The sequence below is a fragment of the Leucopleurus acutus genome (genome assembly GCF_964270905.1).
Source record: "Leucopleurus acutus genome assembly, chromosome: 10".
In the NCBI taxonomy this organism is placed as follows: Eukaryota; Metazoa; Chordata; class Mammalia; order Artiodactyla; family Delphinidae; genus Leucopleurus; species Leucopleurus acutus.
In genome coordinates this window covers 67,346,045-67,373,866 of record NC_139153.1, presented here as the reverse complement: position 1 = coordinate 67,373,866, position 27,822 = coordinate 67,346,045, and the positions used below count along the sequence as shown (strand labels likewise).

The following is a 27,822-nucleotide window of genomic DNA, read 5'->3' as shown; positions in this document are numbered from 1 at the left end:
CTATTAGAGTAACTCTGTCAGTCTTTCTTTAAAAATGAACAGGCAATAAAATGAATTTAACCCAGAAGCAGCAGCTCAGCAAGGGAAATGAAAACATCAGAAGCACCTTTTCGGCCGAGGCCAGAGCTTCAGGGGTCCCTCCAGTCCCCTCCCCCGCCCCCTCCTCCCTGGTACTTTATCTAATAGAGGAAGGAGCACGGAGGGACTTGGCTGAATCAAGGGACCTGCGAGACTATGGATGAGTTTTAAGCCCGAGACGCAATTAAATATTATTGGAACCTACTGTAAGGGGGGCGGGGAGGGGAGGTTAGGAGGCTGAGAGGCTGAGTCCCAACGCAGCGGGTCCAGCCCCGGGACCCAGCGCAGACGAACCACCCCCACCCCGCCCCCTCGATTCCCAGCAGCCAGGAGTAGGAGCCCTGCGACTCCAGCCCGGACTCTGCGCCTCCCCCTCCCCGAGTCCCCTCAGGACGCACAAGTCGGGCCCCTTGCGCACCCCAGCCGGCCCGAGCAAGCCGGGCGGTGGGCAGGGGCGAGATGAGGGGCCGAAGTTCCCCTGGACGAAGATGCTGCGCGCAGCTCTTCCTAAAGAGCAGGGGCGGCTCGAAGCGAACCCCTGTGCCTCAAAAGTTGGTCTCGCCGGGAGGGGAGGCCCGGGGACGCGGCGCCGGGCCCGGGCCCAACTTACCTGGCGCGCGGCCCGGAGGGCGGACGGGGCTTAGCTGGCGGGGCCAGTCCAGCCCGCGGCGGCAGTTCGGCCATGGGCGCGGCCGGGCTTCGTGCCGCCCTCCCCTCGGGCGCTGGGCACTCTGCCAGGGTGGAGGGAAGAGACACCGAGCCGGGAATTCAAGCTCCGCGAGACCCGAGACCCGGGCTCCATTCTGGACGGCGGGGTCGGGGCCGCTTGGCCCGCTGTCACGTGCCCGGCCCTATTTCAGGCGCCCTGGCTTTAGGGCAGGTGCCCAGCCTTCAAATCATGTAAACCGGCTCTTCGTCTCTGAAAGGGCTCCAGGTCACTGTTTGCCCCACCAGCCTGCAACTTTAAAAGTTGTAACTTCCCCGTTGACCCCAGCGCCTAACATAGCTTCTGGCAGAAAGGCTGAGATCAGTGATTGTTCAACGCTCGGATAAGTGAGACCCTTCTCTTGGAGGAGGGGTGTGGGGACAGGAGGAAGAGGCTCAGATGGAAATGGAAGAAGGCAGTTTGGAGAGAACTCAAGAGAAAGGGCAGGGATGAACACAGCGCGCTCACCCAAATACTGCCGCTTTTACACGCTCCACTGTTCTCGACCACCAGCCCCGTTTTCCAGATGCCAACACCCACGCAGGCCTGCGGCTTGCAAACTGCAAGCCCAAGAGTCAAGCCAGGTAGTTCTGCCTCTGGAGAAACAAAGGGCAGTCAGACTGCAGACAGCCTGTGAGGCTGTGTGGCCACTGGGCCACCCGACCAGGCTGGAAGTGCCTTGTCGGAGGCTGAAGGCTGAACTCTGTCGCATCTGTGAGGTGAGGCGATTTGAGCCAGAGAGTCAGGCACCCCGTAGCCAAGCCCTCCTCTCTGGGCACCTCCTTGGGGTTCCGTCAACCCCATCCAGCCCATGCTCTCCAGCAACAAGGACGAGCTGCACTGGCTGCGCGTGGCTGGGCAGGAGTATTCTCTGCAGCACACCAGGGAGCAGGACTTTAAGATGAACGGCCGAGCCCTTTGCATCCTCACCAAGGACGACTTCCCACTCCGCTCCCCGGGTTCAGGTCAGGGTCACTCACTGGCTTCTCTGATGCAAACCGGGGGAAGCGGGGGTGGGGGTGGGGAGCTGTCTTGCTCCCTCCCTCTCCCTTCCCCATATCCATCCTAAGGCCTCTGCGTAGCATCTCCATCAGCACGAATCTTGTGACGGACATGCCAGCTGACACCTGGTCAGCAGCCTGCCCTCCCGCGCCCCCCCCCCCCCCCCCCGCTTCAGCTGACGTTCTGTATGAGTTGCTCCAGTACATCAAGACCCAGCGGCAAGCTGTGGCATGTGGGCCCTTTTTCGGAAGAGCTTTCAGGCAGAGGGTGCCCACTCAGCCCTTCCCCTGCTGCCTGGAAGGTGAGGAGGCTCTCTGAGACCCTCCCCCAGATTGGCCTCATCAGAGGGCAGAGCTTCTTCCAGGCAAAATGATGAAAGAGGCAGCATTGTGGGCCAGGCTCCCCATCTCCCCCTGCCCTGCCTCCCCAACTCTCACCCCTGCCCTCTGTGACTGTCCTCTAGTCGAGGGGCCTTGCCTCTCATCTCCCCCTTTCTCTGCTCTCCTCTCCAGCAGAGGGTTGTTTATGTGGCATCCCTCTCTTCTCCTGATCTCTCCATGGAAATTGCTCTCCTCAGGGTCTCCAGGGACCTGCACACAGGGCTGTTCATGTCACTCCCAGTCCTTACTCACTGCTACAACCTTCCAGTTGCTCGGGCCAAAACGCTGGATATCATTTTTGATTACTTTCTTTCTCTCTCATCCTCATCCCAACTGTCAACAACTCCTGCTGGCTCTACCTTCAAGATCTACCCAGAATCCAACCATTTCACACACCTGTAGTGCTGCCCAGGGTCCAGCCCCTGCCTCCTCTGGAGAACCTCCTCACTGGTCTCCTGGCTTCTGCCCTTGATCTCCTATGATCTATTCTCAACAGAGTAGCCAGAGATTCATAAGTCAGGTCATGTTACTTCTTTGCTCAAAATCTTGCAGTGGCTCTCATCTCACTCGTCAAAGCCCCAGTCCATACAACGACCTCCCTGCCCTCTGCTGTCCTCTCCCACTCCTCTCCCTCTTGCTCATGCTTCTCCAGCCACACCAGCCTCCCTGCTCATTGAACAAGCCAGAGACACCCCTGCCTCAGGGCCTTTGCACTTACTGTTCCCTCTGCCTTGCAATCTCTTCTTTACATGCCCACATAGCTCACTCATCTACCTCCTTAGGTGTCTGTTCAAATGTTATCATATCTGTGAGGCATTTCCAAGAATTCCCTATTTGCCTTGTACAGTAGTACTTTATCCCTTCCCCCCATATTGTATACTACTTCTATTTCCTTTTTTATTTTAATCATCTGTCTTCCTCCCCCTCCCTACCCCACTAGAATATAAAGCTCCATAAGGGCAGAAGCTCTTTTCAGTTTAGTGATGTGTCCCCAACATTCTTAGAACAATGCCTGTCTCATTGAAGGTCCTCCATCAATAGTTATTGGGTAGATGAAGAGGGCACCTGGGTTCTGGACCTGGCTCTGTCACCTCTTGGCATTGTGAACAATTTTACAGATGAGGGAGCAGGTTTGAGAAACTAAGTTACTTGTCTGGGAGCTAGGGTTAGCACCTGGGCTGTCTGGCCCTCACCCACACCCTCCAGTGCTTCCCTGACCTTCTAACCAGGGGCTGGGTGTGGGGAGAGCACTAGGAGTGCAGCCCCACGGGTTCCCGCGCATGTCACTGAGGGGGTCTGGGTTGGGGGAGGCTCTGGGCCCAAAGAATCGATGGTGCTCCTCTGCTTGCAGAGGGGATTGGGGCCTCCTGCAGCAGCCACCAGCCCTGGGGCTTGCCAGCTCCTTGAGCCATGTGGATGCCCATGGCCTGGCCAGCTGGCCCCTCAGCAGGCCGGAGTCCCTCAGTTTATCTCACTGTGTGGAGCTCAGCTGCAGGGCTGAGGGAGTCTCCTCCTTCCCCACGATGCCACAGGCCCCCATTGATGGCAGGATCACTGGTGAGTAGGAGGCTGTGCTCCCCTGGCACACAGGAGGGAGGTGTGCTGAGGCTAAGTCCCAGAGGGGGGTGGGTGACAAGGAGGAGGGTTATTTTGATCTGGGGAATGAGAGGGTCTGTGCTTGGCAGTGGTGTGTGGAGTAATTCTCCTGTGTGCTGGTCACAGTCTGGTCACAGCAGGCAGAAAGTGCTGCCCGGGATCGCCAAGCCCACCCTATGTCCAGGCCAGGGACGATTTACCAGTCATAGTTCAGACAGTCAGACTGGCCTAGAGTATGCCCCCTCTCCCTTTAAACCTTTATTTTTATAATTAATTTTTAAAAATTAATTTCTTTTGGCTGCTTTGGGTCTTTGTTGCTGCGTGTGGGCTTTCTCTAGTTGTGGTGAGCAGGAGCTACTCTTTGTTGCAGTGCGTGGGCTTCTCTTTGCGGTGGCTTCTCTTATTATGGAGCACGGGCTCTAGGCATGTGGGCTTCAGTAGTTGTGACTCGCGGGCTTAGTTGCTCTGCGGCATGTGGGATCTTCCCAGACCAGGGATCGAACCAGTGTCCCCTGCATTGGCAGGCGGATTCTTAACCACTGCATCACCAGGGAAGCCCCAAAACTTTATTTATTTTTAAATAGTTGAGTGTTTACTATGTGCCAGGCATGGTTCTAAGGCTTTTATTTAACCCCACAACAGCCCTCTGAGGTTGGTATTATTATTAGCCCCATTTTACAGATAAGGAACATGAGGCACAGAGAGGTTAAGTGATCTTCCCATGGGCACACAGCAGTAAGTGGCAGAATTGAAGTGTGAATCCAGGCAGTCTGACTCTAGGGCCTGAGCTCTAATCAGGTGATATACTTCTCCACATTCATTGTTAAAGGGCTGACTAACAGACAGGTAACCAGATGGACTGACAGGTAAGCTGACTGCCTTCCCAAAGTGTGTTTTCTAGTCATGGCGGGGCCACTACATTTATCCTAAGACACCACAGAGGGGGCAGAAACTTAGCTCCTGGGTTGAAAGTGACTGGGAGTCACTGAAACACAGTTATTTGATTTTAATATAATGCTTAACATTCTTAGAGCACTTACTCTGTAAAAGGCACTGTGCTAAGGGTCTTTTGGTCGATTATGTTACTTAATCCTCACATCACCCAACACGAGGAAACTATGGCTCAGAAGAAGTCCGGTAACCTGCCCCCCACGCCCGAGCCAGGTGGCCCAGGTGGGACTTAAGAGCTTGCGCCCAGGCTCCCTCTGCCACTTGCCCTTCATGATAGCACATTCGATTTTCCAGAACCTCCTGCTAGGGTGCTGGCTGGATAGGATGGATGTTACAATCCTGATTTAATAGAGATCTGGGAGGTTGAGTGACTGGGCCAGGGGCAGAGAGGGACCTGGAGACAGGGTTCCAGCCGCCAGCCACTGGCCAGTGCCCCTGCCACCTGCCCCCGGGCGAAGGGTGTTGGCTTTGGTGTCTGAAGAGCTGGGGTAGGCTCCCCATTCCGCCTGCTCCTTAGGAGCCTGGTGACTGGGTTATGTCCATACCTCTCTGAGCCCATTTCCTCATCCCTTCCTGGGGGTAAAGGTCTCCACCTGTTAGAGTCAGGATGATTGAATGAGATGAGTAATGAGGCCCCACGTGTGGCTGTTTCTGTTAGTACCGTCATCTTCACCATCCCGCTGCACGCCTGGGCCCCGGCTTCGAGAGCCCCAGAGCACCTTTCTCATGCTCGTCCTCACAGCTCCATGAAGGCGCCCCGTCTGCACCCTCTGTGCTCAACTGCAGACTGCCAGCTGCTGTGGGATTACAAGTATCAGCTGCTCTCTGACACCTGGTACGAGCCCTACATCAAGTGGGAAGACAATAATGCCAAGATCTTCTGAGTTGTGGATCCAAATGGGCTTGCCAGATTCTGGGGAAACCACAAGGTGAACCTCAGCCAGCGGGCAGGATGGTCTCAACACACATGACAGGGCAGGGGTCACAGTGGACCCCTCAGCACTAGGGGACAGGCCTCAACTGATGGGAGCTTCACCAGCAGCCCCAGAAGTGTTGGGATCATTTTTTTTCTTAAATTTTTTTTTTTGAATTTTATTTATTTAGTTTTTATACAGCAGGTTCTTATTAGTTATCTATTTTATACATATTAGTGTATATATGTCAATCCCAATCTCCCAATTCATCCCCTCACTCCCCACCCTCATTTTCCCCCCTTGGTGTCCATACGTTTGTTCTCTACATCTATGTCTCAGAAGCCTTGCAAACTGGTTCATCTGTACCATTTTTCTAGGTTCCACATATATGCGTTAATATACGATATTTGTTTTTCCTTTTCTGACTTACTTCACTCTGTATAACAGTCTCTCGGTTCATCCACGTCTCTATAAATGACCCAGTTTCGTTCCCTTTTATGGCTGAGTAATATTCCATTGTATATATGTACCACATCTTCTTTAGCCATTCGTCTGTTGATGGGCATTTAGGTTGCTTCCGCGACGTGGCTATTGTAAATAGTGCTGCAATGAACATTGGGGTGCATGTGTCTTTTTGAATTATGGTTTTCTCTGGGTATATGCCCAGTAGTGGGATTGCTGGGTCATATGGTAGTTCTATTTTTAGTTTTTTAAGGAACCTCCATATATTCTCCATAGTGGCTGTTGTTGGGATCATTTTATTTTGGGAGATTCCGAGGGACAGGTAGTTACTTCTTGAGGATGGGGACTGTCCCTGGAACTCAGGAATCTTGCCTTCTAATTGCTTAATTCCACCTTTCCTTAGCATTTGAGGCTTTCAAAGCACGCTTACATGAATTGTGCATCATTTGCTGTTAAGCCAGGTGAGGAAGCTGGTACCCTGGAGGAAGCTGGGACAGAAACCCAGGTCTCAGGCCCTGCAGAATCATCAGCTGTCAGGGCTGGAAAGGCCTGGGGATGACCGAGGCCAGCATTCCTAACGTGAGGAGTGCCCATACCTAAATGGGTGTCTGCCAGGGGACTTTAGGTGGTTTACTCCAAATTCTAATAATTATTTATTTTAGTAAGCATTAGGATTACAAAATTTAACTACTTTGTCAATCTCATGATTGACAGTGGTGATATAAAACCAGTGTGCTAGTCTATAAATAAATTCATTTAGGTTAAAAAGAGTCTTTAAAGAAAACTATTAACAATAATGATCAGGCTTCCCTGGTGGCGCAGTGGTTGAGAATCTGCCTGCCAATGCGGGGGACATGGGTTCGAGCCCTGGTCCGGAAAGATCCCACCTGCTGTGGAGCAACTAAGCCAATGCGCCACAACTACTGAGCCTGTGCTCTAGAGCCCGCAAGCCACAACTACTAAGTCCGCATGCTGCAACTACTGAAGCCCTTGTGCCTAGAGCCCGTGCTCTGCAACAAGAGAAGCCACCACAATGAGAAGCCCCGCGCACCACAGCGAAGAGTAGCCCCCGCTCACCACCATTAGAGAAAGCCCATGCACAGCAACAAAGACCCAACACGGCCAAAAATAAATAAATAAGTTAAATAAATTAAAACAAACAAACAAAAAACCAATAATGATCATCTGCAATATATAGCATCTCCTAAAATGGCACAGCATTTGATTGCCAAGCATTGCTCAGAGGGCTTTGCCTGTATTAACTCATTTAATCCTCACAACAACCTCATGGGGTGGATATTATCAGATGGGGAAACTGAGGCAGAGAGAGGCGTATCAACTTGTCCCAGTGTTTGCAGCCAGTAGGTGGCAGAGCAGAGACCTGAATCCAGACCATGTAGCTCTGGGCGCCACCCTGTTTTGTGGCCTCTGGGTAGTGCTGGTGGCTGGAAGGATGCAAATGACTAAAGTTTGGGTGTGCTTATCTGGAGGGAGGGCAACTGAGGCCCCGGGGGCAGCAATCCCATTTAGTGAGCACAGACCACGTGTTAAGCACTGTGCTAAGTGCTCTCATGGATTAACTAATTTAATGCTCACAACAAATCTGTGAGATTGATGTTTTTATTTTCATTTTATAGCTGGGGCAACAGATGCAGAGAGGTAAACAAACTTATCCAAGGTCACACAGCTGCCAAATGGTGGAGCTGGAGCTTAAATTGACACCAAAGCCCAGCCTCTTTGTCCCTACTCTGCACAGTCCACTCCCCAGGGAGAGGAAAACCTGACTTGGTCAAAGTCACACAGCTAGGTGGCAAGGCCCTCATGCTACCCCACCATGCTGTCTCTCCTACTAACTATATATTTATTTGTTACTACTCGTGCCATTTGCCATTTAAAAGCAACATGCGATTCACTCCTGGCCCATGGGTCTCAGTCAAGTAGGTGACAGAACCATCCCATTGTTTCTTCCCACACACCCCCCCCACCCCGGCCTTCCCCTGCCTTTCTCCTTCCCAATGCATGAGAACTTTCCTATTCCCTAACAGACCCCTGGGCTGAGGGGCTTAAGAAACCATCCAGTCCAACCTGCTCCCTCCCAGGCCTGGAAGGAGCAGGGTGGGGAGTAGGGGGTGATGTGGGGCTGCTTTTCCTTCCAGAAGCAGGTGAATGTGACCTATGAGAAGATGTCACATGCCTTGTGCCCCTACCATAATCTGAACATCATTAAGAAGGAACCCAGGCAGAAACTCCTGTTCAGGTGAGTGGCCTAGGGGCCAAGATGCCAGGTGGAGTGGAGCTGGGGTGGGGTGGCCTGGAAGACCTCTGCAGCTGGGGCACGGGCTGATTTGCAGCTGGGGCCTGAATTCCAGATTTCTGAAGACACCCAGGAAGATCAATCAGGACAAGGGCAACAGCAGGAGCTTCTGGAGAGCCAGGAGCAGGACAGAGTGGACTTTAAGGAGGAGATGCTGGAAGTCTCTCTGTGAAGGACATGTGGACTCCAGACACCGGGCACCAACAGGTCAGAGACTGAGTCTCCCACGAAGGCAGCTAGCTGTTCCTCCCTCCTCCCAGGGCAGCAGGGAACCCCAGCTGGGTTTTGCACTCTCGGATCAGAGCTGGTGTCTCAGACCTCAAAGCTGCCGCCTGGGGACCTGGAACAGCTGAGAACCGGCAGGCCTCACCTCCAGGACACTGTGGGGGCATTCTTTGGATAGGGCAGCCCTGGTTGCTAAGTGGGAGCACAGGGAGTGAACTTTCTCCCTACCCTGCCCCTTAGTACCTGCCCAGCTCAGGAGAGGAAGCCAGTCGCTGAGCGAACATCCAGCCCAATTCCTTCAATTTACGGAAGAAGGAAGCAGAAGTCCCTCACTGAGCCTCAGTTTTCCTCATCTGCAAAATGGGCATGCTCATGAAAACCACCCTCAGGGGGCTGGTGCATGAAATGGAAAAAAGAATTACTGCTTTGTCAACCTTAGTAATGATAACAATGATGATGCCTGACAGTTAAGTGCTTACCATGTGCCAGGCCTTGTGCCAAGGGTTCTACCTATATTTTATCTCATTCAATTCACATACCAACCACCGGAGGTTTAAAGATGGGGAAATGGAGGCAAAGGCTTGCAGAGCTGGGATGCTTCTCTCGAACCCAGTGCTGTGACCTGTTTTCTTTTAGTGCCTCTAAATGTGATGGGCACTTCTCAAGCAGAGGCCATAGCCCTACCTCTCTGCCCTCAGCATCTTCATAAACAGTTTATTTCACCTGGCCCAACTCCCTTGTCCTCAGTTTTCAGTCCTTGGCGACTCTGATCATGACCCAGTAAAGATCGCCCACGCCGCCCACATCCTGGCTTCCTATGCTCCTATACCCGTATCTGCCAATTGACCTTGGGCAAGTTATTCTATCTCTTTGGAGCCTCATGTTTCTCATCTGCAAAATGGGGATGCTATTCCTAACCTGACATCACAGGATTCCCAGAAAACTTGAATAAGACCGTAGTTGTGAAGTACGTGACTGCCGTCCGTATAAGGAGTTAAGAAAACTCTGCAAACGCAAAGCTGCTCTAAAGCATGAAAATGCCTCTGCTATTGGTTCAGCTTCTCCTCGATGCTCCCCAGCCCCCCAGGTACCTCCTGATGGGGTCAGAGCCTCTGCCCTTGCAACCCCGGGGAAGCTGGCGGAGAAAGGGAAGGGAGTGTTTTCAGTTCATTGAAAACAGAACTTCCTGGATTCGCATCTTCTTTTCTGGAAGGAGGAAACCACCTTTGCCTCTTGCCTCCAGCAGGTCAGGAAAACACCCCCACCGGCCACCCCCATCTGGCTGGACCTGATCTGGCCTTGGGTCACTGTAGCCGAGAAGCTGATTTGGGATTCAAAGCTGTGACTGCTCATAAGCAGGGAAAATCCTGGCTTAGTCCCGTCTTGGGCCCTGGACAATTCCACACTAGAAGAGGCCAGGCAGGGGCCTTGGCCAAAAGGTTTAGCAGGAAAATCCTAGGCCCCTTTAGTCTTCCTGAGACTGTTCCATCTCCTTGACTTTGCTCCAGGATGAACCCATGCCCCATAGCTTTTCTCATCATCCCCAGCCCAGAACTACATAAGTGGACTGGGAGGGACCATCGAAATCAACTTGTCCAGCCTCTCCTCTTACAGACAAGGCAGCTGAGGCCAGAGAGGGGGAGTGACATGCCCAAGGACATACAGCCCAGCTCAGCATGCTGCCTCCTCACGGTGCCTCATTTCTAATTGTCTCGCATCTCATGGGTCCAAGACGTAGAGGTTTAAATGAGAGGATGGAGTCATAAGTCACTTCTTCCAGTTATGATGTTGGCATCTGCCTGCTGTTGTGTTAATGGTTGTCAACAGCTGCATATCCCAAAGACTATGTCTTTACGGCGGTGGGGGGAGGGGGAGTGTTAAATCTCCCCCAACGCTGGGACCGTTGGGGCCAGGAGTGAGAAGTGGGCTTGAGCAGAGTCCACCACCCCAGACCCCAGATCCCTGGACTCTCCACTCAGCTCTGGACTGAGCTGCACCCCGTTTCTCCAGGAACTTTAGGCCCTGGTCTGGGATGGATGCCTGGGTGCCAGGAATAAAGGGATTCATTCAGCCTTTCCTTCCATGAACATTAATTGAGCACCTCCTGTGTACCTGGCACGAAAGGAAGCTCTGGGTTTCTATCCATTTTTTACACAATTAAATTCCTGAAAAGTGGGGGGGGGGGGGTGTCACTGAAAACAACATATATCAAGATGGACTTCCTCACAAATCATCTTAACAAGCAGGAAGTAGAGTCCCATGGTTTGAAAAAGTAGCCAGCCACGTCCTTTTTTGCCAGATTACATTAATGTCAACAGGAAATAAAGAGTTTATGAAAAAAAAGTGAGTGTATTAAGAAGGTCATGATACAAGTCCCTGTCTCCATCCAGTCAAGCCATTTACAGCACTAACCCAGGAGCATGGGCTCCATCATGTCCACCTTCTCCTTATGTGGATTCTTTTTTTTTTTTTAAGATTTTTTTTGATGTGGACCATTTTTAAAGTCTTTATTGAATTTGTTACAATACTGCTTCTGTTTTATGTTTTGGTTTTTTGGCCACAGGGAACGTGGGATCTTAGCTCCCCAACCAGGGATCAAACCCGCACCCCCTGCATTGGAAGGCAAAGTCTTAACCACTGGACCACCAGGGAAGTCCCTCCTTATGTGGATTCTTGCCAACAAAGTCTTTTTCTCTTGAAAGAAAGCTCCAGATCTAGCACTTCCCCCCACCCCACAGCTTTACTGAGACATGATTGACGTATAATGTTGTGCAAGTTTAAGGTGTACAATGTCCAGCACTTTCTCCCATCCTAGTGGCCCTGCCACGTCTCAAGGCTCTTACTGCAGGAAGCCTGGGCTGATGCTGGTGACCCAACGTCTTTCTCATGCAGGATCCTAGTTGTGACAGCCTTTCTTGGCTTCTTCCTCTGGTTCCTCCCTATAGTGTTAATCTACATTTTCTAGTCAAGTGCTCTCTTAAGTTTTATAGAGACACACAGAAAACACACACACTTACAGAGCAAGGTCCTGATGCCTCCAAGCCGTCCGGGGTCTGGTGGTGAACGTGAAGGTGGCCCAGGCTCAGGAGGAGCCCTGCGCAATGCTGGTGTCAGGTCCCCTTGGTCCCCTCCTCCACACTGGTTTGACCACTCAGTTTGATGACCTCTGAACTAAGCCACTCCTGGGACAGCCCCAAGATTTGGGTGGGGAGTTTTGAAGTGGGTTGGCCTGAAATCAGAATGTGCATGTTTAAAAAATATTTTTAGTTTTTAAAATTTTATTTATTTATTTAGGCTGCACCACTCAGCATGCGGGATCTTAGTTCCCTGACCAGGGATCGAACCTCTGCCCCCTGCAGTGGCAGCTTGGAGCCTAATCACCTGACTGCTGGAGAAGTCCTCAAAATATGTGAATCGTGATCTTAATTTTTTAAAGTCCCTAATGCTTGTAAATTAACTGCTCCTATGGGGAGGGCTGGGGGTGGTATACAAAGGAGAGTTGGGCCCTGCCCTTGGGAAGTTCACACATCAGTGGGGGAAGCAGAAGTAGCTGATGAGCGGACTTTGTTGCAGTCCCCAGGGGGAGGTCACTGAGAGGTGAATGTGGAGAAAGCAGTGGCTCTGGTGAATTCTGCTTGGGGGGCAGGGGCAGGGAGAGTGTCCTAAGGAGATCACACAGGCTTCTGCTCTGTTTTTCTCCTTCCCTTTTGGAGGGGTGAAATCTGGAGGTGCAGTGTGGAGGAGGGCCTTCTGATCATGAGGGGTCAGGGAGAATGTGGAGTGCAGGGCAAATGGGAGCAGGGCAGACTGCAGAGGCCCATCCCTGCGGGAGGGCAGGGGGGGTCCCTGAAGTTCATGCTGGGGTCAGCCTGGCTCACTCAGACAGGGAAGCAGACCAGGATGGGGGCTGAGACCCTGAGAGGGTGAGGAGAGAGCCTTTAGGAAGAGGGAGGGGGCCATCCTGTGTCTGACCCATGAGGCATGCAGGGGGAAACTCCCAACAGCACCACCTGCGCATAACTTATTTCATGCGGCAGCTGATGCTATGAGGATATAATACATTGCTTGAAGCCCGTCCACAGGGAGAATTCAGTTGTTCACCCAACAGACTTTACTGGGAAGCGCGGTCCCAGGCCCTGTGCTGGCCCTGTGCACCATGTCACAGGAGCCCGACTGGCCTCTGACACCCAGATCTAGGCTTGGGATGGACAGTTTATTAAAACTGTGCTCTTTTCTCAGGAATGAAGTGAAACTGGAAGGAGAAATGGTGACAGGAGCAGCTGGCCGGGGATGGCGGCACGTTCTCCGTAGGGGCAGCTGAGCCCTGTGGTTCACTGCCCAGAGCAGAGTCTGAGGTGGGAGCTGGGGCCCATTTCAGGGTTTTAGGAGGGATGAGCAGAATCCAGCACTCACCTCAGATGGAGCTGCACTGGCCCACTGACGCTCAGATGTTTTCACGTCTGTTCACATTAAATGAACTTCGTGTGGTAAGGCTAATGCATGGAGCTCATCATGGCTTCTACCGGCAGTTACAGAGGCCTTTGATGATAATAAATGATACAGTAAGATAATAAACAAATAATAGTGTGACAAACATAATGAAAATATGCACTTTGGCAGACAAAATCAGAATCTGAAACCCATGTAGCAAAAACATGGAGGTTTTTTTGTTTTGTTTTTTTACTTCTAGGCAAAGACAATTCAAGGTCACTCCCAAATACAAAGATGAGTGGAATGAACAAATGAGCCTCCTCCTGCACCCTTCCCCCGCCCTCAGGTAGCTTCCCAGTTTGTCATCCCAGGAATCCGGAATAAAGTGTGGGAAGGACGCGTTCCCTCCAAATCCAGGGATATGCCTCAGCAACTCCTGAGTCCTGTTAATAAGTCCTCCCTGTACTAGTGACCTCTCTGACGCCTGCTGGTGCCTGGCCCAGTGCAGAGCGCCCCCCTGATTTCTCACAAACCCTGTGGTCTAGTCTGGTTTCACTGGTTAGGATTCTAGGGACACTCAGGCTGCAGGCTTCTCTCCGTGGAAGAGCCTGCAGTTTAAAACCATGTTCACCAGGTGGCGCAAAGCCTCTTGTGTTGGTGTTCGGGCCACTTTCTGCTGAGTGTCTGTTCTGTGACAGAGCATGCCCGCCCTCTCCTACTAAGATGTGAGTACAACTCTCCAGCTCAGGCATGCTCGGTAAGGAGACATCCAGCCCCTGCTTGAATACAGGGACGGGGAGCTCACCACCTCTCTGGGCAGAGTTAGTAGCAGGAGTGAGGGTGGAATTGAAGGTACCAAAAAGCTACTTGTTCAGTGATGTCACCCACCCTTTCCCAACCAGCAGGGCAATGGTTTCTGAAATTCCTAGATTCCCAGTCTCTTTGTTGGGAGTAACTTATCTGCTTTTCTTATCACCTTTTCTCTGAGTAGTTTACCAACTTTCTGAGCAGAGGCCAGAGGTGTGTCAAAAGTCTATCTACCCTCACCCACACACTCAGCCACTGATTTGGAATCAAAAGGCCTGAGGCTCCCTCAGTTCCCTGGTGGCTTTTAGTGAAGTCAGCCTCCTGGGCCTGTTTCTACATCTGTAAAATGAGTAACAGCATCTTCTGCCCTACTTGCCACATATTCTTGAGAAACTTCAAATGAAATAATGTATTCATTTACTTCACAAATATTTATTAAGCACCTACGATACACTAGGCACTGTTCTAGAAACTGGGGAATACAGTGGTAACCAAGACAGATGAGTAAGTGATAAACACAGCATATGGTGTCAGGTGGTGATAAGCACCATGAAAGAAAGTAAGACAGAGTTAAGTGAAGGGGCCAGTTTTAAATTGAGCTGCCAGAGATGTGAAACGCTTGTGAAAGTAGAAGCAAGTCATCGTCACGTAGTACATCAACTTTCCCCCTGCAGTCTGCTATTTATTTATTTTTGGCTGTGTTGGGTCTTCATTGCTGTGCATGGGCTTTTTCTAGTTGTGGTGAGCGGGGGCTACTCTTCGTTGTGGTGCGCGGGCTTCTCATTGTGGTGGCTTCTCTTGTTGCAGAGCACGGGCTCTAGGTGCACATGCTAAGTAGTTGTGGCGCACGGGCTTAGTTGCTCTGTGGCATGTGGGATCCTCCCGGACCAGGGCTCGAACCCGTGTCCCCTGCAGTGGCAGGCGGATTCTTAACCACTGCACCACCCGGGAAATCCCTGCCTGATCCCTTGTATTTGGCCTATGGTTCCCACCATAAAAGTCACGCCTGATATAGTCAATGTTGTTAGTTTCTGTTATGTGCAACAAAACTCAATCCTAATAGGTATGAATCATGCAGACGGGAAGGCCGGGAGGAGAAGACCAACATGGCCCAGGACTATCCCTCTCTATCCCCCTCCTTTGCCCATGGGGGAGCCACAAGATAAGACCAATGAGATCATAAAGTCTCCTGAACAGACCTTAACGTTCCAGGTTACTCTAAACACCCCAACTCAAGGAAGCCCTGTGTATTGTTCACAGTGCTCTGGCTGGAAAGCCCTAGGGTTCTAAATATGGCCCTTGAAATCCCAGTAATTCTGATCAGGAAGGGATTTCCCCTCAGTCAGATGATTGCCCACTCCAGCCAGTGACATGCTTAGGTTCTCAACCTGTGGCATGGGATGGGGGTGGGGTGCATATCAGGTTCTCAGCAAGGTTGCAGGATACAAGATCAATCTACAAAAGTTAACTGTATTTTTATAAACTAATAATGAACATCTGAAAATGAAATTTAAAAGCAATTCTATTTACAGTAGTATCAAGAAGAATAAAATATTTAGGAATAAACTTAAACAAAGTGCTAGAGATATACTCTGAAAACTACAAAGCATTGTTGAAAGAAATTAAGGAAGACCAAAATAAATGGGCAGGGACTTCCCTGGTGTCCAATAGTTAAGACTCTGCACTCCCAATGCAAGGGGCCAGGGTTGGATTCCAGGTCGGGGAACTAGATCCTGCATGCATGCCGCAACTAAGAAGTCTGCATACTGCAACTAAGAAGTCCACATGCCACAACTAAAAAAGATCCTACATGCCACAACTAAGATCTGTTGCAGCCAAAATAAATAAATAAATAAAATGAATTTTTTAAAATGGGCAAACATCCCATTTTCATGGATGGGAAGATTTAATATTGTTAAGGTGGCAGAACTCCTCAAATTGACCTATAGATCCAGTACAATCCCTATCAAAATTCCAACCATTTTTTAGAGAAATGGAGATGCTGATACTAATAGTCATATGGAATTGCAAGTGACCCCCCAATAGCCAAAACAATCTTGAAAAGAAAAACAAAGTTGGAGGACCCACATTTCCTGATTTCAAAACTTACTGCAAAGCTACAGTAATCAAAACAGTGTGGTACTGGCATACTGATAGACATGAAGATCAATGGAATAGAATTGAGAGTCCTGAAAAAATAAATAAATAAAAGAATTGAGAGTCCTGAAATAAACCCATACATCTATGGCAACTGATTTTCAATAAGCATGCCAAAAGTATTCAGTGGGGAAAGAATAGTCTCTTCAACAAATGGTGTTGAGAGAAATGGATATCCACATGCAAAAGAATGAAGTTGTACCCTTACTTCACACCATATACAAAAATTAACTCAGAATGTATCAAAGACATAAATATAAGAGCTAAAACCATAATACTCAGAAAAAAATTAGGAGTAAATCTTCATTACCTTGGATTAAGTAAGAGTTCCTTAAATATGACAGTAAAAGCACAAGCAACACAAGAAAAAAAATTGACACATTAGACTTCATTAAAATTTAAAACTTTTGTGCTTCAAAGGATACCACCAAGAAACTAAAAAGGCAACACAAAAATTGGAGAAAACATCTCCAAATCATGAATCTGACAAGGGACTTGTATCCAGGATAAAGGAAGAATTCTTACAACCTAATAAAAAAAAAGGCAAATAGCCCAATTAAAAATTGGGCAAAAGACTTAAATAGATGTTTCTCCAAAGAAGATATAAAAATGGCCAATAAGCACATGAAAAGATGCTCAACATCATTAATCATAAGGAAAATGTAATCAAACCACAATGAGGAGCTTCCCTGGTGGTGCAGCAGTTGAGAATCTGCCTGCCAATGCAGGGTACATGGGTTCGAGTCCTGGTCTGGGGAGATCCCACATGCTGTGGAGCAACTAGGCCTGTGTGCCACAACTACTGAGCCTGCGTGTCTGGATCCTGTGCTCCGCAACAAGAGAGGCCACAGCAGTGGGAGGCCCGCGTACCGCAAAAAAAAAAAAAAAAAAAAAAGACAGACAATAACAAGTGTTGGAGAGGATGTGGAGAAGTTGGAACCCTCATATATTGCAGATATGCAGCTACTATGAAAAAACAGTTTAACATTTTCTCAAAAAGCTAAAGTAGATTTACCATATGGTCCAGGAATCTCATTCCTAAGCATATAACCAAGAGAATTGAACATTTATGAATATATATATATACACACACACAAATGTTCATAGCAGCATTATTCATAAAGCCCCTCCCCCCAAAAAAACCCCAACCCAAAGAAACAAACAACTGAATAATGGATAAACAAACATGGCATATCCACACAATGGAATATTATTTGGCCACGAAAAGGAACAAAGTTCTGATACATGCTATAACATGGATGACCTTGAAAACATTATGCTAAGTGAAAGAAGGCAAATACAAAAGGCTACCTATTGTATGATTCCATTTATATGAAATGTCCAGAAGAGGCAAATTCATAGAAATAGACAGTAGATTGGTACCTGCCAGGGGCAGGAGGGAGGAGGAAATGGCAAGTGACAGCTAATGGGTATGGAATTTCTTTTCAGAGTGATGAAAACATTCTGGAATTTGACAGTGGCAATTGACACACAACTGTATGAATATACTAAAAACTGCTGAATTGTACACTTTAAAATGGTGAACTTTATGGCATCTGAATTAGAGCTCAATAAAGGTGTTACTAAAGAGAAAAAGAGTTTATGAGCAAATAGAGCCCCTGTGTAGAGTGTCAGTTTCCTCTAAGAGAGCAGCAGGTCAGGGGCACTTTCCTAGGGATACAGGAGTGGGACACAGCATAAAGGTTAAAACCCAGACTTTGAATCCTGATTGTTGTGAGTTTGAATCCTGCTTCCACCTCTTGTGAACTGTGAAATGTTAGGAAATTGACTGTGAGTCTCTCATCTGTAAAATGAAAATAATCTCTACTTTGTAGGGTTCTTATAAGGATTAACTTCATGGTAGCTTATAGTATTCAATAAATGATAGTTATTTTTATTATTATTTTCTCTTGGACACAGAGGAAGGAGGTCTCTGGAAGGAAACTCTGGCCTTGGATGAAAAATGGGAAGAAGAGGCCCAGTTTCAATAAATAGACAAACAGACTTCAGGTTAGCTTGGGCTAAAGGCATATGAAGGGCCCTCTCCAGGCATGGTGAGTGGTCAGTGTGGGTCCAGGAGGATGATTGAAGAGAGAAAGAGTACAGATACTCAGCCTCCCACTACTACTGCCAGGTCTCTGGGTTAGAACTAGGAGACAAATTGGATAAGTTATTATCACATTCTGTTGCCACAACTTTTCTCCCTTATTATTGGGAAGTGGCTGGGAGCTGCTCTGCATTCTCAAATTAGACGTGAACACCAAAATCAGCCCAGGTTCCCCTTGGCTGAGCTGGTCATTCCACATTCAGATAAACAGCAGCAGCTGATGATTAGGACCAGCATTTCAGAGGGGCTGAATGTTTTCTTCTCATCAATATTTGATTCGTGTGGAATAACAGATGGTTATCTCATTCTTTGCACGCTTTAGGTACTTTTCAAATTTCCTACAGGGACGAGGTATCTGATTAAAGTGCTATTAGGAAAATCATAATAAGCGTGATTCATGCCTGCACTGCCATTTGTCTAGACTTTTCTTTCTCATATCTCACGTGGCTCTATCAAGACAAGTATTTGTGAGCAGTATCAGTCAGGGTTCAATTGGAGGAAAACAGAAACTATGTCAGCTAATTTTAGCAGAAAATGAATCAGAGGTTTACAATGTCATTGGAAGGGCTGGAGGGGTGGGTTCCGGGTAGAACCTCCAGCAATGTTCCAGAACACCACCACCAGAAAGCAACATGCTGGAATCCTGCTGCTAAAAAGTACACAGCTTCTCTTAATCTTGCTTGTTCCAGCAGCAGCTAAATCCACAGAAAGATCTGGGAAATGTACTTTTCAGTTTTCCAGCCTATGCAGTAGAGGAAGAGACCCTTGGAGGAGGTTGGGATGAATGTGAATGGGGTCAATCATCAGGACAAACAAGATTTTAATATTTAATAAAATTTAAATAAATTTAACATTTAATACATTAAAGTACATTTAACTTTGCTCAGTACTTACTTGAGGTAAACAACTGATGGTCCTTTTTTTGTGTATCTGTGTAAAATTTGTATCTGCAGCGTGAAATGACTTTTTCCCATCTGTGAAGTCTATAAATTTACCCCTGAAGCCCTATCTGTGACACAAGCCCTTGAAATGTGGAGAAGTGGTTTCCTTTGAGAAGTGCTCATATCTAACTCTAAGTGCTTTGCATTTGGCTGACACTGAAGTGAATAATTGCTTTCTCTACAGGAAGTGAGAAACTCTTGTGCGTTATGGGAAGCAAGAGCTTCCTTGCATTCTCTTGAGAATAATGAGCACTTCCTGGAGGAAACAATATAACTTGATAAGTTGCATATTTTTTTTCAATTAAAGAACCAGCTACTCAAGCATAAACTCAGAGTCCAAGAAGCATCTGAGAAGATGCCTAGCTTCACTAATAATCGAATAATTCAAACAAGAGTGAGTGACTGATGGATTGACAGCAATGAACAGGCTCAGTGGTGTCGTAAGTGGGAAGAAGCAGCCACATTCACAAACCACAGCTGGAGGTGTGAAGAGGTGCAAAGTTTTGGAAGGGAATTCGGTAGAGTCTACTAAAGATTTAAACGTGTCTCCCTTTTAACCCAGCCATTCTATTTCTAAGAATATACCTTTCAGAAATGTTCTCACATAACACAAAAATATATCTAAAGAGAGATTCTCCGAAGCACTGGGTTACAATCACAAAAGCTTGGAAAAATCCAAATGACTAGCAATGGGATTTGGATAAATAAATACAATGAAATACTATGCAGCTAATGTAAAGAAAAGCAGATCTGTAAGTAGTGACGTGGAATGGACATGTGGACCCCAGGTGCAGGGCTGGGGGTCTCTTGGTCATTTGCCAAATGTTGATGCTATCCTTGTCTACGAATGTTTGAAATTGGTAAAACCGTGATTCAGAGAACATGGCACAGCGAGGCTTAGGTTTGGTTATATAATTTTTATAAACTGTATCAAGGAATTAAACTAAAAGCATGGGATATTCGCTAGTCTTCATGTCTTCCACTAAGTCATGAGAATTTTACTTACCTCTCAGTGCCTCAAGTGAAAAAGGAAAAGTTGAACTTGGATGTCCGAATTGTCAACCACCTTGGGTTTAAAAGAGGAAGGGGTGACCTAGCTGTGGACAAGCCGATTCGGGCCCACCCCCTTGTCCCCCCCCCTCCCCCGTGCTTGCCTAAGTTGAGTTGGGAGTGGGGGCTGGGAGTTCCACTCCAGCTTTTGAAAATTTCAAGGAGAAAAGTTAATCTGCAGAAGGCTGAGGAGCCAGTGTGTGTAAAATGAAATTTTCTTCATGTCACCTTGCGTGGGAAATACAGGGACATTGCTGAACACCCCTCCCGAGTATTGACTGTTTCTTGGAGTTCTGAACCCTTTCACACACTGAGTTAAAAAAAGAAACTAACTGGGGCTTGGAAGGGAGAAGGGGGTCTTCCCTGCTCTTTGGCCAAAAACTCCCTTAAGACAATGTTTATTGTGGAACCACCACCACAAGAACATCTAGGGGGAAAAAAAGCAAGTTGTGGAACAGTATATATTGAATGCGCCCATCTGTGAAGATGATGATGATAATAATAATAAATGAGACTATGCTATTTTCTATTAAAAGTATCCCAGAAGAGCATATTCAAAACAGCGACTCTCTCCCACGTGTCGGGGTGTTATGGGGTCCCTGGTGTTTTAAGTCTCATACACAGATATGCATTATTATAGCAGTGCAACAGCTCTGCTTTCAAAGTCTGTCCTGGATAGCTCATTTTCTGGTTCCCTGGTGGAAGTAGAGTGATCTTATCAATTGAGAGCACAGTCACCTGCTAATGCGAAGGTCCACCTATTCCTTGAAACACAGCTCCTTCTGGGTTGGATCCTAGTGCCTGAAATCCCACCATCTGATAAGTTTCCCCAGGGAATTTCAGGACAGTCAGAAGAGACTGGCCCTCAAGTCTCACCTTGTGGGCAACCTCTGCAGGTGGAAACCTGGTCCTACACCATACTTAAGTGGAAGGTCAGCGCTGACTAAGAATGAAAGTCACTAAGGGCAGAAAAAAGCTGTCAGTAACACTCTAGGGATCAAATTTGGCTTTAGTTTCCTCAGTACTGGTTTCACATTTTTTATTTCAAGATGAATTATTTTCTCTTTTATTTCATTTTATTTGCTTATTTTTTAGAGCCCATAAAGGGAACACTTTGAAAGTAGCAGGATGGCACTGTCATCCGTCTGTCACGCACCCCTTCTGCTGGACAGGCAATTAAAGTGAGTGCCCCTAAGTGCTTCCTCCAGCAGGAAGAGGACTGTCCCAGTGGGTTCCTGACTCAAAGGAGATGGGCAGCTGAATCGTGAACCTGGATCAGAGTTAGCTGGGTAGGGGTGCCGGCACCTGGAGACCCTGGAGACTGCTGAACAGCCGTCTGCGAAAGACTGTATATTAGTTCCCTGTAGCTACCGTAACAAATTGCCACAAATGTGGGGGCTTAAAATAACCAATTTATTCTTTCACAGGAGACCAGAGGTCCAAAATCAAGGTTTCAACAGGGTTGGTTCCCTCTGGAGGCTCTGAGAGAAACTCCATTCCGTGCCTTTCTCCTAGCTTCTAATGGTAATCCTTGGCATCCGTTGGTTTGTAGATGCTTCATGCCAATTTCTGCCTCCATCTTTACGTGGCCCTCTTCCCTCTGTGTATCTAAAATAGCCTTCTGCTTTTCTCTTGTAAGAACACCTGTCATTGGATTTAGGGCCCACTCTCAATCCAGGATCTCTCATCTTGAGGTCCTTAACTTAATGACATCCACAAACACTTTTTCCCATAGGGTCACATTCACAGATTCCAGGGGTTAGGACTTGGACATATCCTTTTGGGGGTCATTGCTCAACCCACTAAAGAGAGGGATCCACTGGGACTGAGGACAGTTGCTGCTCTCATTGCCCTTCGAGCTGCTGCAATTATTCCTGGCATGTTGCAAATCTCTCTTTGCCTAATAATTTGCATAACCTCCTATCTGTAAAAGAGGTCCCAGCTCCTGGGGACTAAACTGCATCATTTCAGTCTAGACCTGGCAGGAAGATGGGTGTAATGAAGCCCATTTGCAAAGGAAACTGGGATGCTGAATGGAAGGAGAAATAGACAGGCATCTGGGGTCAAGCGGCCAGCTCCTGAGGAACAGGGCCATCTTGAAACTCCTCTCTTCCCCTCTGCTTATTGTCACTCCCAGGCCTTGTCCTCCCCATGAACCCTCCCAGATGGGAAGATTTGATTTGGGTTTGTTCAGTGGCCAGAAAGCCAGAGCCACTGCTTGGCATTCTCTTTGGGAGGGAGGTTGTGACAGACAGGGCCCAGCTCACAGCCAGAGTTTCTCAGGGTGACATGTTTGAGACCCCATGTGGATAGGAAGGAAGCTTCCTGTGAGACATAGCAAACTGGAAGCTGTCACTGGGGGAGATACTCCAGGAATCCTCCCTTCAAACCCTCTTTGCTAAAGGGGCAAGCCATTTCTATAATTTGCCCGGTGGGGACCGGCCAGGGAAATACTGTTAACTAATTTTCAGTAACAGGGGATTTCCCTGGTGGTGCAGTGGTTAGGAATCCGCCTGCCAATGCAGGGGACACTCGTTCGATCCCTGGTCCTGGAAGATCCCACGTGTCGCGGAGCACCTAAGCCCGTGCACCACAACTACTGAGCCTGCGCTCTAGAACCTGTGAGCCACAACTACTGAGCCCGTGTGCCACAACTACTGAAGCCTGCGCACCTAGAGCCTGTGCTCCGCAACAAGACAAGCCACAGCAATGAGAAACCCACACACTGTAACAAAGAGTAGCCCCCGCTCACCGCAACTAGAGAAAGCGCGTGCACAGTGATGAAGATCCAACGCAGCCAAAAATAAATTAATATAAAAAATGTCAATAACAGGATACATAAATAATACACATTTACTATAGAAAAGTGGCAAAGAATAAAAAAAAAAATCTATAATTCCAAAGGAAAGGTATCTAAAATATTTAGGTGGTTGTATTTCCATTAAAACACACACACACACACACACACACACACACACACTCTCACACACACACACACACACACACACACACACACACACACACGGGCTTCCCTGGTGGCGCAGCGGTTGAGAGCCCGCCTGCCGATGCAGGGGACACGGGTTCGTGCCCCGGTCCGGGAAGATCCCACATGCCGCGGAGCGGCTAGGCCCGCGAGCCATGGCCACTGAGCCTGCACGTCTGGAGCCTGTGCTCCACAACGGGAGAGGCCACAACAGTGAGAGGCCCGCGTACCGCAAAAAAAACCCAAAAAAACACACGTGTAGGGTGTTCCCTGATGGTCCAGTGGTTAGGACTCGGCGCTTTCACTGCCATGGCCCTGGGTTCAATCCCTCCCTGGTCAGGGAATTAAGATCCCACAAGTCAAAAAAAAAAAAAAAAAGAAATTAAGAGGCCCCTTGTCATGGGGCTTAAAAACAAACAAACAAACAAAAACTAAAAAACTCATGTGTATGTTTTAACATCATTTGTATTACTCTGCATATGCAGTTTTATATCCTGATTTTTTTACTTAATGTTGTGTCATAACATATATAAATGAAAGTAAACTGTGTTTATGAGGTGGTGTTAAACACTGACAATGAAGTTAAATGTTTATTATGTGCTTGTTGATTACTTTTAAATTTGTATTTATTTTTGCATCCTTTATAAAATAAGGAGAGTATTGCCTGTATTATTCATTGCAAATAATTTTTTCTAGTTTGGTTATTTGTCTTTTAACCTTTTATGGTGTTTTTGATGGGCAAAAGTTTATAACTTTGACTTGTAAATTCTACCATTCTGTTCTTATGTGATTACTCTCATTATTGTTTGTTTTTGTTTTTATTTCAACATTCTTTTATTGAACCATGTATACTAGTGTAATATAAAGAAACCATAAGAGTTTACAGGAAGATTACCAAGACTGATGTCATTAATTCAACATGAGGCTTCATATACTGAAAACAATTCATCTTCATTATAGAGCATAGAACCTTAAATTTTTGAAAAGCTAAATAAAGCAGTCTCCCTAACTTCAAATCTGTTCCATGAACACGTCTTGCATAATCATCTGACATAATTTTAGGTGCTATACTAACAGCAAATAATTTAACAATAACTTTAACAAAACAATTTTAGCCAAAAAAAAAACAGTATAAAATTCTGGTCAGTCGTATTTTTTTTTAGTGATGTGGTAAAGGCTATAAATTATTGAGTTCCCTGCCCCCTGAGGATCTGGAGTATCCCTGTATGCAATCAAACAATGTAAGTATAAAATGTTATTGTTAAACTATTAATTGCATAAGGAAAAAACATAGACTTCACTATAGCAAAGATGACTACTAGCTTTGGTTACTATTAGATTCAACCATCATTCATTCACCAAATTTTCTGAGTACCCACTACAAGCCTGGCACTATTCTAGGCACTGGGGATACAATGAACAAAAACAATAATAGTTTTTAATCATCATGGGACTTGCATTCTGCTGTGGGAAATAGAGAAAAACAAACACAAAAAAATAAGAATTGTAAGTGTGGTAAATGCTATTAAGGAGACAAACAAGGCTTTGCTATAGTCTTTGAAAGCTGAATTGTGGAATCCTAAAACCTAAAAATAAAAAATTCATGAAGAGTTACATCAGGATGACATAGATTCTGGGACTTCCCTGGTGATGCAGTGGTTAAGAATTCGCCTGCCAATGCAGGGGACATGGGTTCGAGCCCTGGTCCGGTAAGATCTCACATGCCGTTGAGCAACCAAGGCCATATGCCACAACTACTGAGCCCACGTGCCACAATTACTGAAGCCTGCGTGCCTAGAGCCCATGATCCGCAACAAGAGAAGCCACCGCGATGAGAAGCCAAGCACCACAACGAAGAGTAGCCCCGCTCACAGCAATTAGAGAAAGCCGGCATGCATCAACAAAGACCCAACGCAGCCAAAGGGAAGGAAGGAAGGGAGGGAGGGAGGGAGGGAGGGAGGAAGGAAGGAAGGAAGAAAGGAAGGAAGAAAAAGATGACCTAGATTCTACAGAGCTTTGCTAATGTATAAGAAAACTACAGACACTGCCAGTGAAAACAGAGATCAATCTTTCATTGTCAAAGCTATTGGATGGCATTACTTGGCAATATAGTATCCTCAGAAGATAATTAACCTCACAGTTCCACAGAGTTAAAAAGCATGTAAACATGATACTAAAAAAAAAAAAAAATTTAAGAGGCGCTTAAGGAGACAGGACAACCAAATGTAATGTGGTATCCTGAAGGGAATGCTGAAGCAGAAAAAAACAAAAACTAAGGAAGTCTGAATAAACTACAGATTTCAGTTAATAAAGTATCAATATTGGTTCACTAATTATAACAAATGTACCATACTAATGTAAGATGTTAATAATGGGAAACTGGGTGGGGCTATCTGCATAATCTTAATTTTTCTGTAAATCTTAAACTGTTCTAAAAACATCAAGTATACTTAAAAAAACATATATAAGATGGCTTCAGGAATTACAGTGGAAGGGAGGGGAGTTAGTAAAGACTTAAAGAAATTAAGAAATGAGAAGCCATAAAACTCTGCAATGTGAAATTAAAATATAACTCAAGAAATTCAAAGAAAACCTGCAGATACTTAAGTTATGATCTCTATTCATACTACAATCTTCCTAGGACAGAGATCAATGGGTTTTTCATGCAAACTAAATAACTCTGCATCACAACATAAGCAGGCAGTAACATCCCTGGAGTGCACAATAAGCACTTTAGATCCTATTTCACAATAATGACCAATAGGCTATGCTTTATGTATGGCACTGTCCTGAAATTGTCATAAAATGCCTGGACAAGGATCAACCTCATAGGTCTTACTAAATTTTGCTTACTTCAAGAAACAAGTTTATACTTACTTCAAGAAAAATAAGCAAAGAGGAGACTTGGTAAGGGGGACAGGGAGAAAGGATTATGTATGAAAGGAGAAAAATGATTTCCTGGTCTAACTGGAAGCAATTTTGCCACTATTATTAACCTACTTTAATGCCATACAAATTAGTATAAATAGTTCAAGGTAGTAATAAAAGCTCTGAATTTATATCAGTTATCTTCTTTCCAATCAAAAGAAATAAGTGTTTTCTACAGCCTAACTTAAAACACCTAGCAGGTAACTCAATGTCTGATGACTTGGGAGGAACTAATCTCTCAATGTCTCAGTTTGAAAGATAGTCAGAAAAAGTGTGAGGAAAACAACGGAGGATGATAATCTCTAAATTGTAGAGTGTGAAGTTTGCATAACAGCATAAAATTGGAGTTACCACAAGAAGTAATTTTAGAGACAGCCATCGCAAAATTAGAACCTTATATCTAATACAAAGTACAGCCACAGCAGAAGCCTGATCAGGTAAATGAGATAACAATTTCACTCATCAGATACTATGGAATATTAACCACAGAAGAATCATTTAGCCAAGATGGTATTATATACTTAAATCTAATTGAGATAATTAGATGATGAAGTCTATTCCTTCTCTATTACTCCCCAACCCCAAAGGAAATCCTACAAAACAGAGATGTTTGTTATTCTAAAGCCTTCTCTCACAGGAATCTAAAATATATAATTGGAAAATATTCAAGAAGAAATGCAATAATTAGCATTTCCCCAGCAACTCCTGTTTGCCCCACTGTGAGGAGAATCACACACTGCTTCCTGCTGAAACGAGAAAAAGGAGAGGTGAAGTGTGAAAACTTCCAAGTAAATCGATCAGTGACGTTGCATCTGGCAGATTGGAAAAGTATCAACATTGCCACAAGAACTGTCAGCGGTGGAAGTCAAGAGAAGAAAACGAGGTTTTCCAATAAACCACAGCCCAACCCAAGGGACAAAAATCGCCCCTGCCCCCGCCACTCCCTCACTCCCCAACCACTCCATCCTCAAGCTGCCTCTGAGCCAGACATGCTCTACAACCCACACCAATTCCCCATCCAGGTGACAACAATCCAAGAATCTTCTAGAACCTCCACTTCCCACTTTCCATAACATCTGCACTTCTGGGGGCCAGGCCTCTGGGGAAAACAGCGGCCAGATCCCACCCTCCTTTCAAGGTGGAAGAGGCCCGGTCCCTCGAGTGGGGCTTCCCGGGGTCGGGGGCCAGGCTCACGGAGCTGACCTACTGGGACGAGAGCAGGGAACAGGATGGGGCTCAAGAAGTGAGCTGGGGTTGGTGAGACCACGCGACGGCGGGAAGAAAGGGATGCACTGGAGTCTGGGGCTGGGCGGGGTGAGGGCCGGGGAGGCAGGTGGACGGGAGAGGGCCGGGCTGCGGGAAAGGAGCCGGCGGAGTAGGGGACGGGAGGTGAAAACCTGACCCTCGACAGCGGCGAAGAGGAACCGCTGGCCAAGAGGGGTCGGCGATCGCGGGCAAGGGCTGGAGGGTGGAGCTGGGCACGGACTGCAGGGCCGCAGTGGGGGCGACGCTGGGGAGCCGCGCACTCACTGCTCTGCGACCCCAAGAACGCGGACCGGAATTTCCTCAGCGGGGTCCAGAGGTCTCCGCCCGCGGACGTGAGGGAGCCGGAGGAGCTACTGCCGCCTCAGCCCAGGGGCCTCTCGCGCCGACGCAGCTCCCACCCGCTGACAAGAGATTTTCGAGGAAGGGCGAGCGCCGAGCTCCTGCGGCTCCTGCAGGGCCCGGCGGCGAGCGAGGCTGACGGCAGGGATTCTCTATACAGAGCAGCAGCCCTCGGAGTAGTCTAG

General features: G+C 47.3%; 1 protein-coding gene across 1 annotated transcript; it reads left to right on the top strand.

Annotated features, from left to right (window-relative positions):
- Nucleotides 1–760: 760 nt before the first annotated feature.
- On the top strand, nt 761–27,822 carry ETV7 (ETS variant transcription factor 7; the record flags this gene model as incomplete). Its single annotated transcript, XM_082847429.1, is given in 10 exon segments — nt 761–958; nt 1,593–1,749; nt 1,988–2,087; nt 3,518–3,723; nt 5,500–5,594; nt 5,598–5,642; nt 8,246–8,346; nt 8,459–8,502; nt 8,505–8,571; nt 27,444–27,822. Coding segments are annotated over 10 exon segments (1,392 nt in total).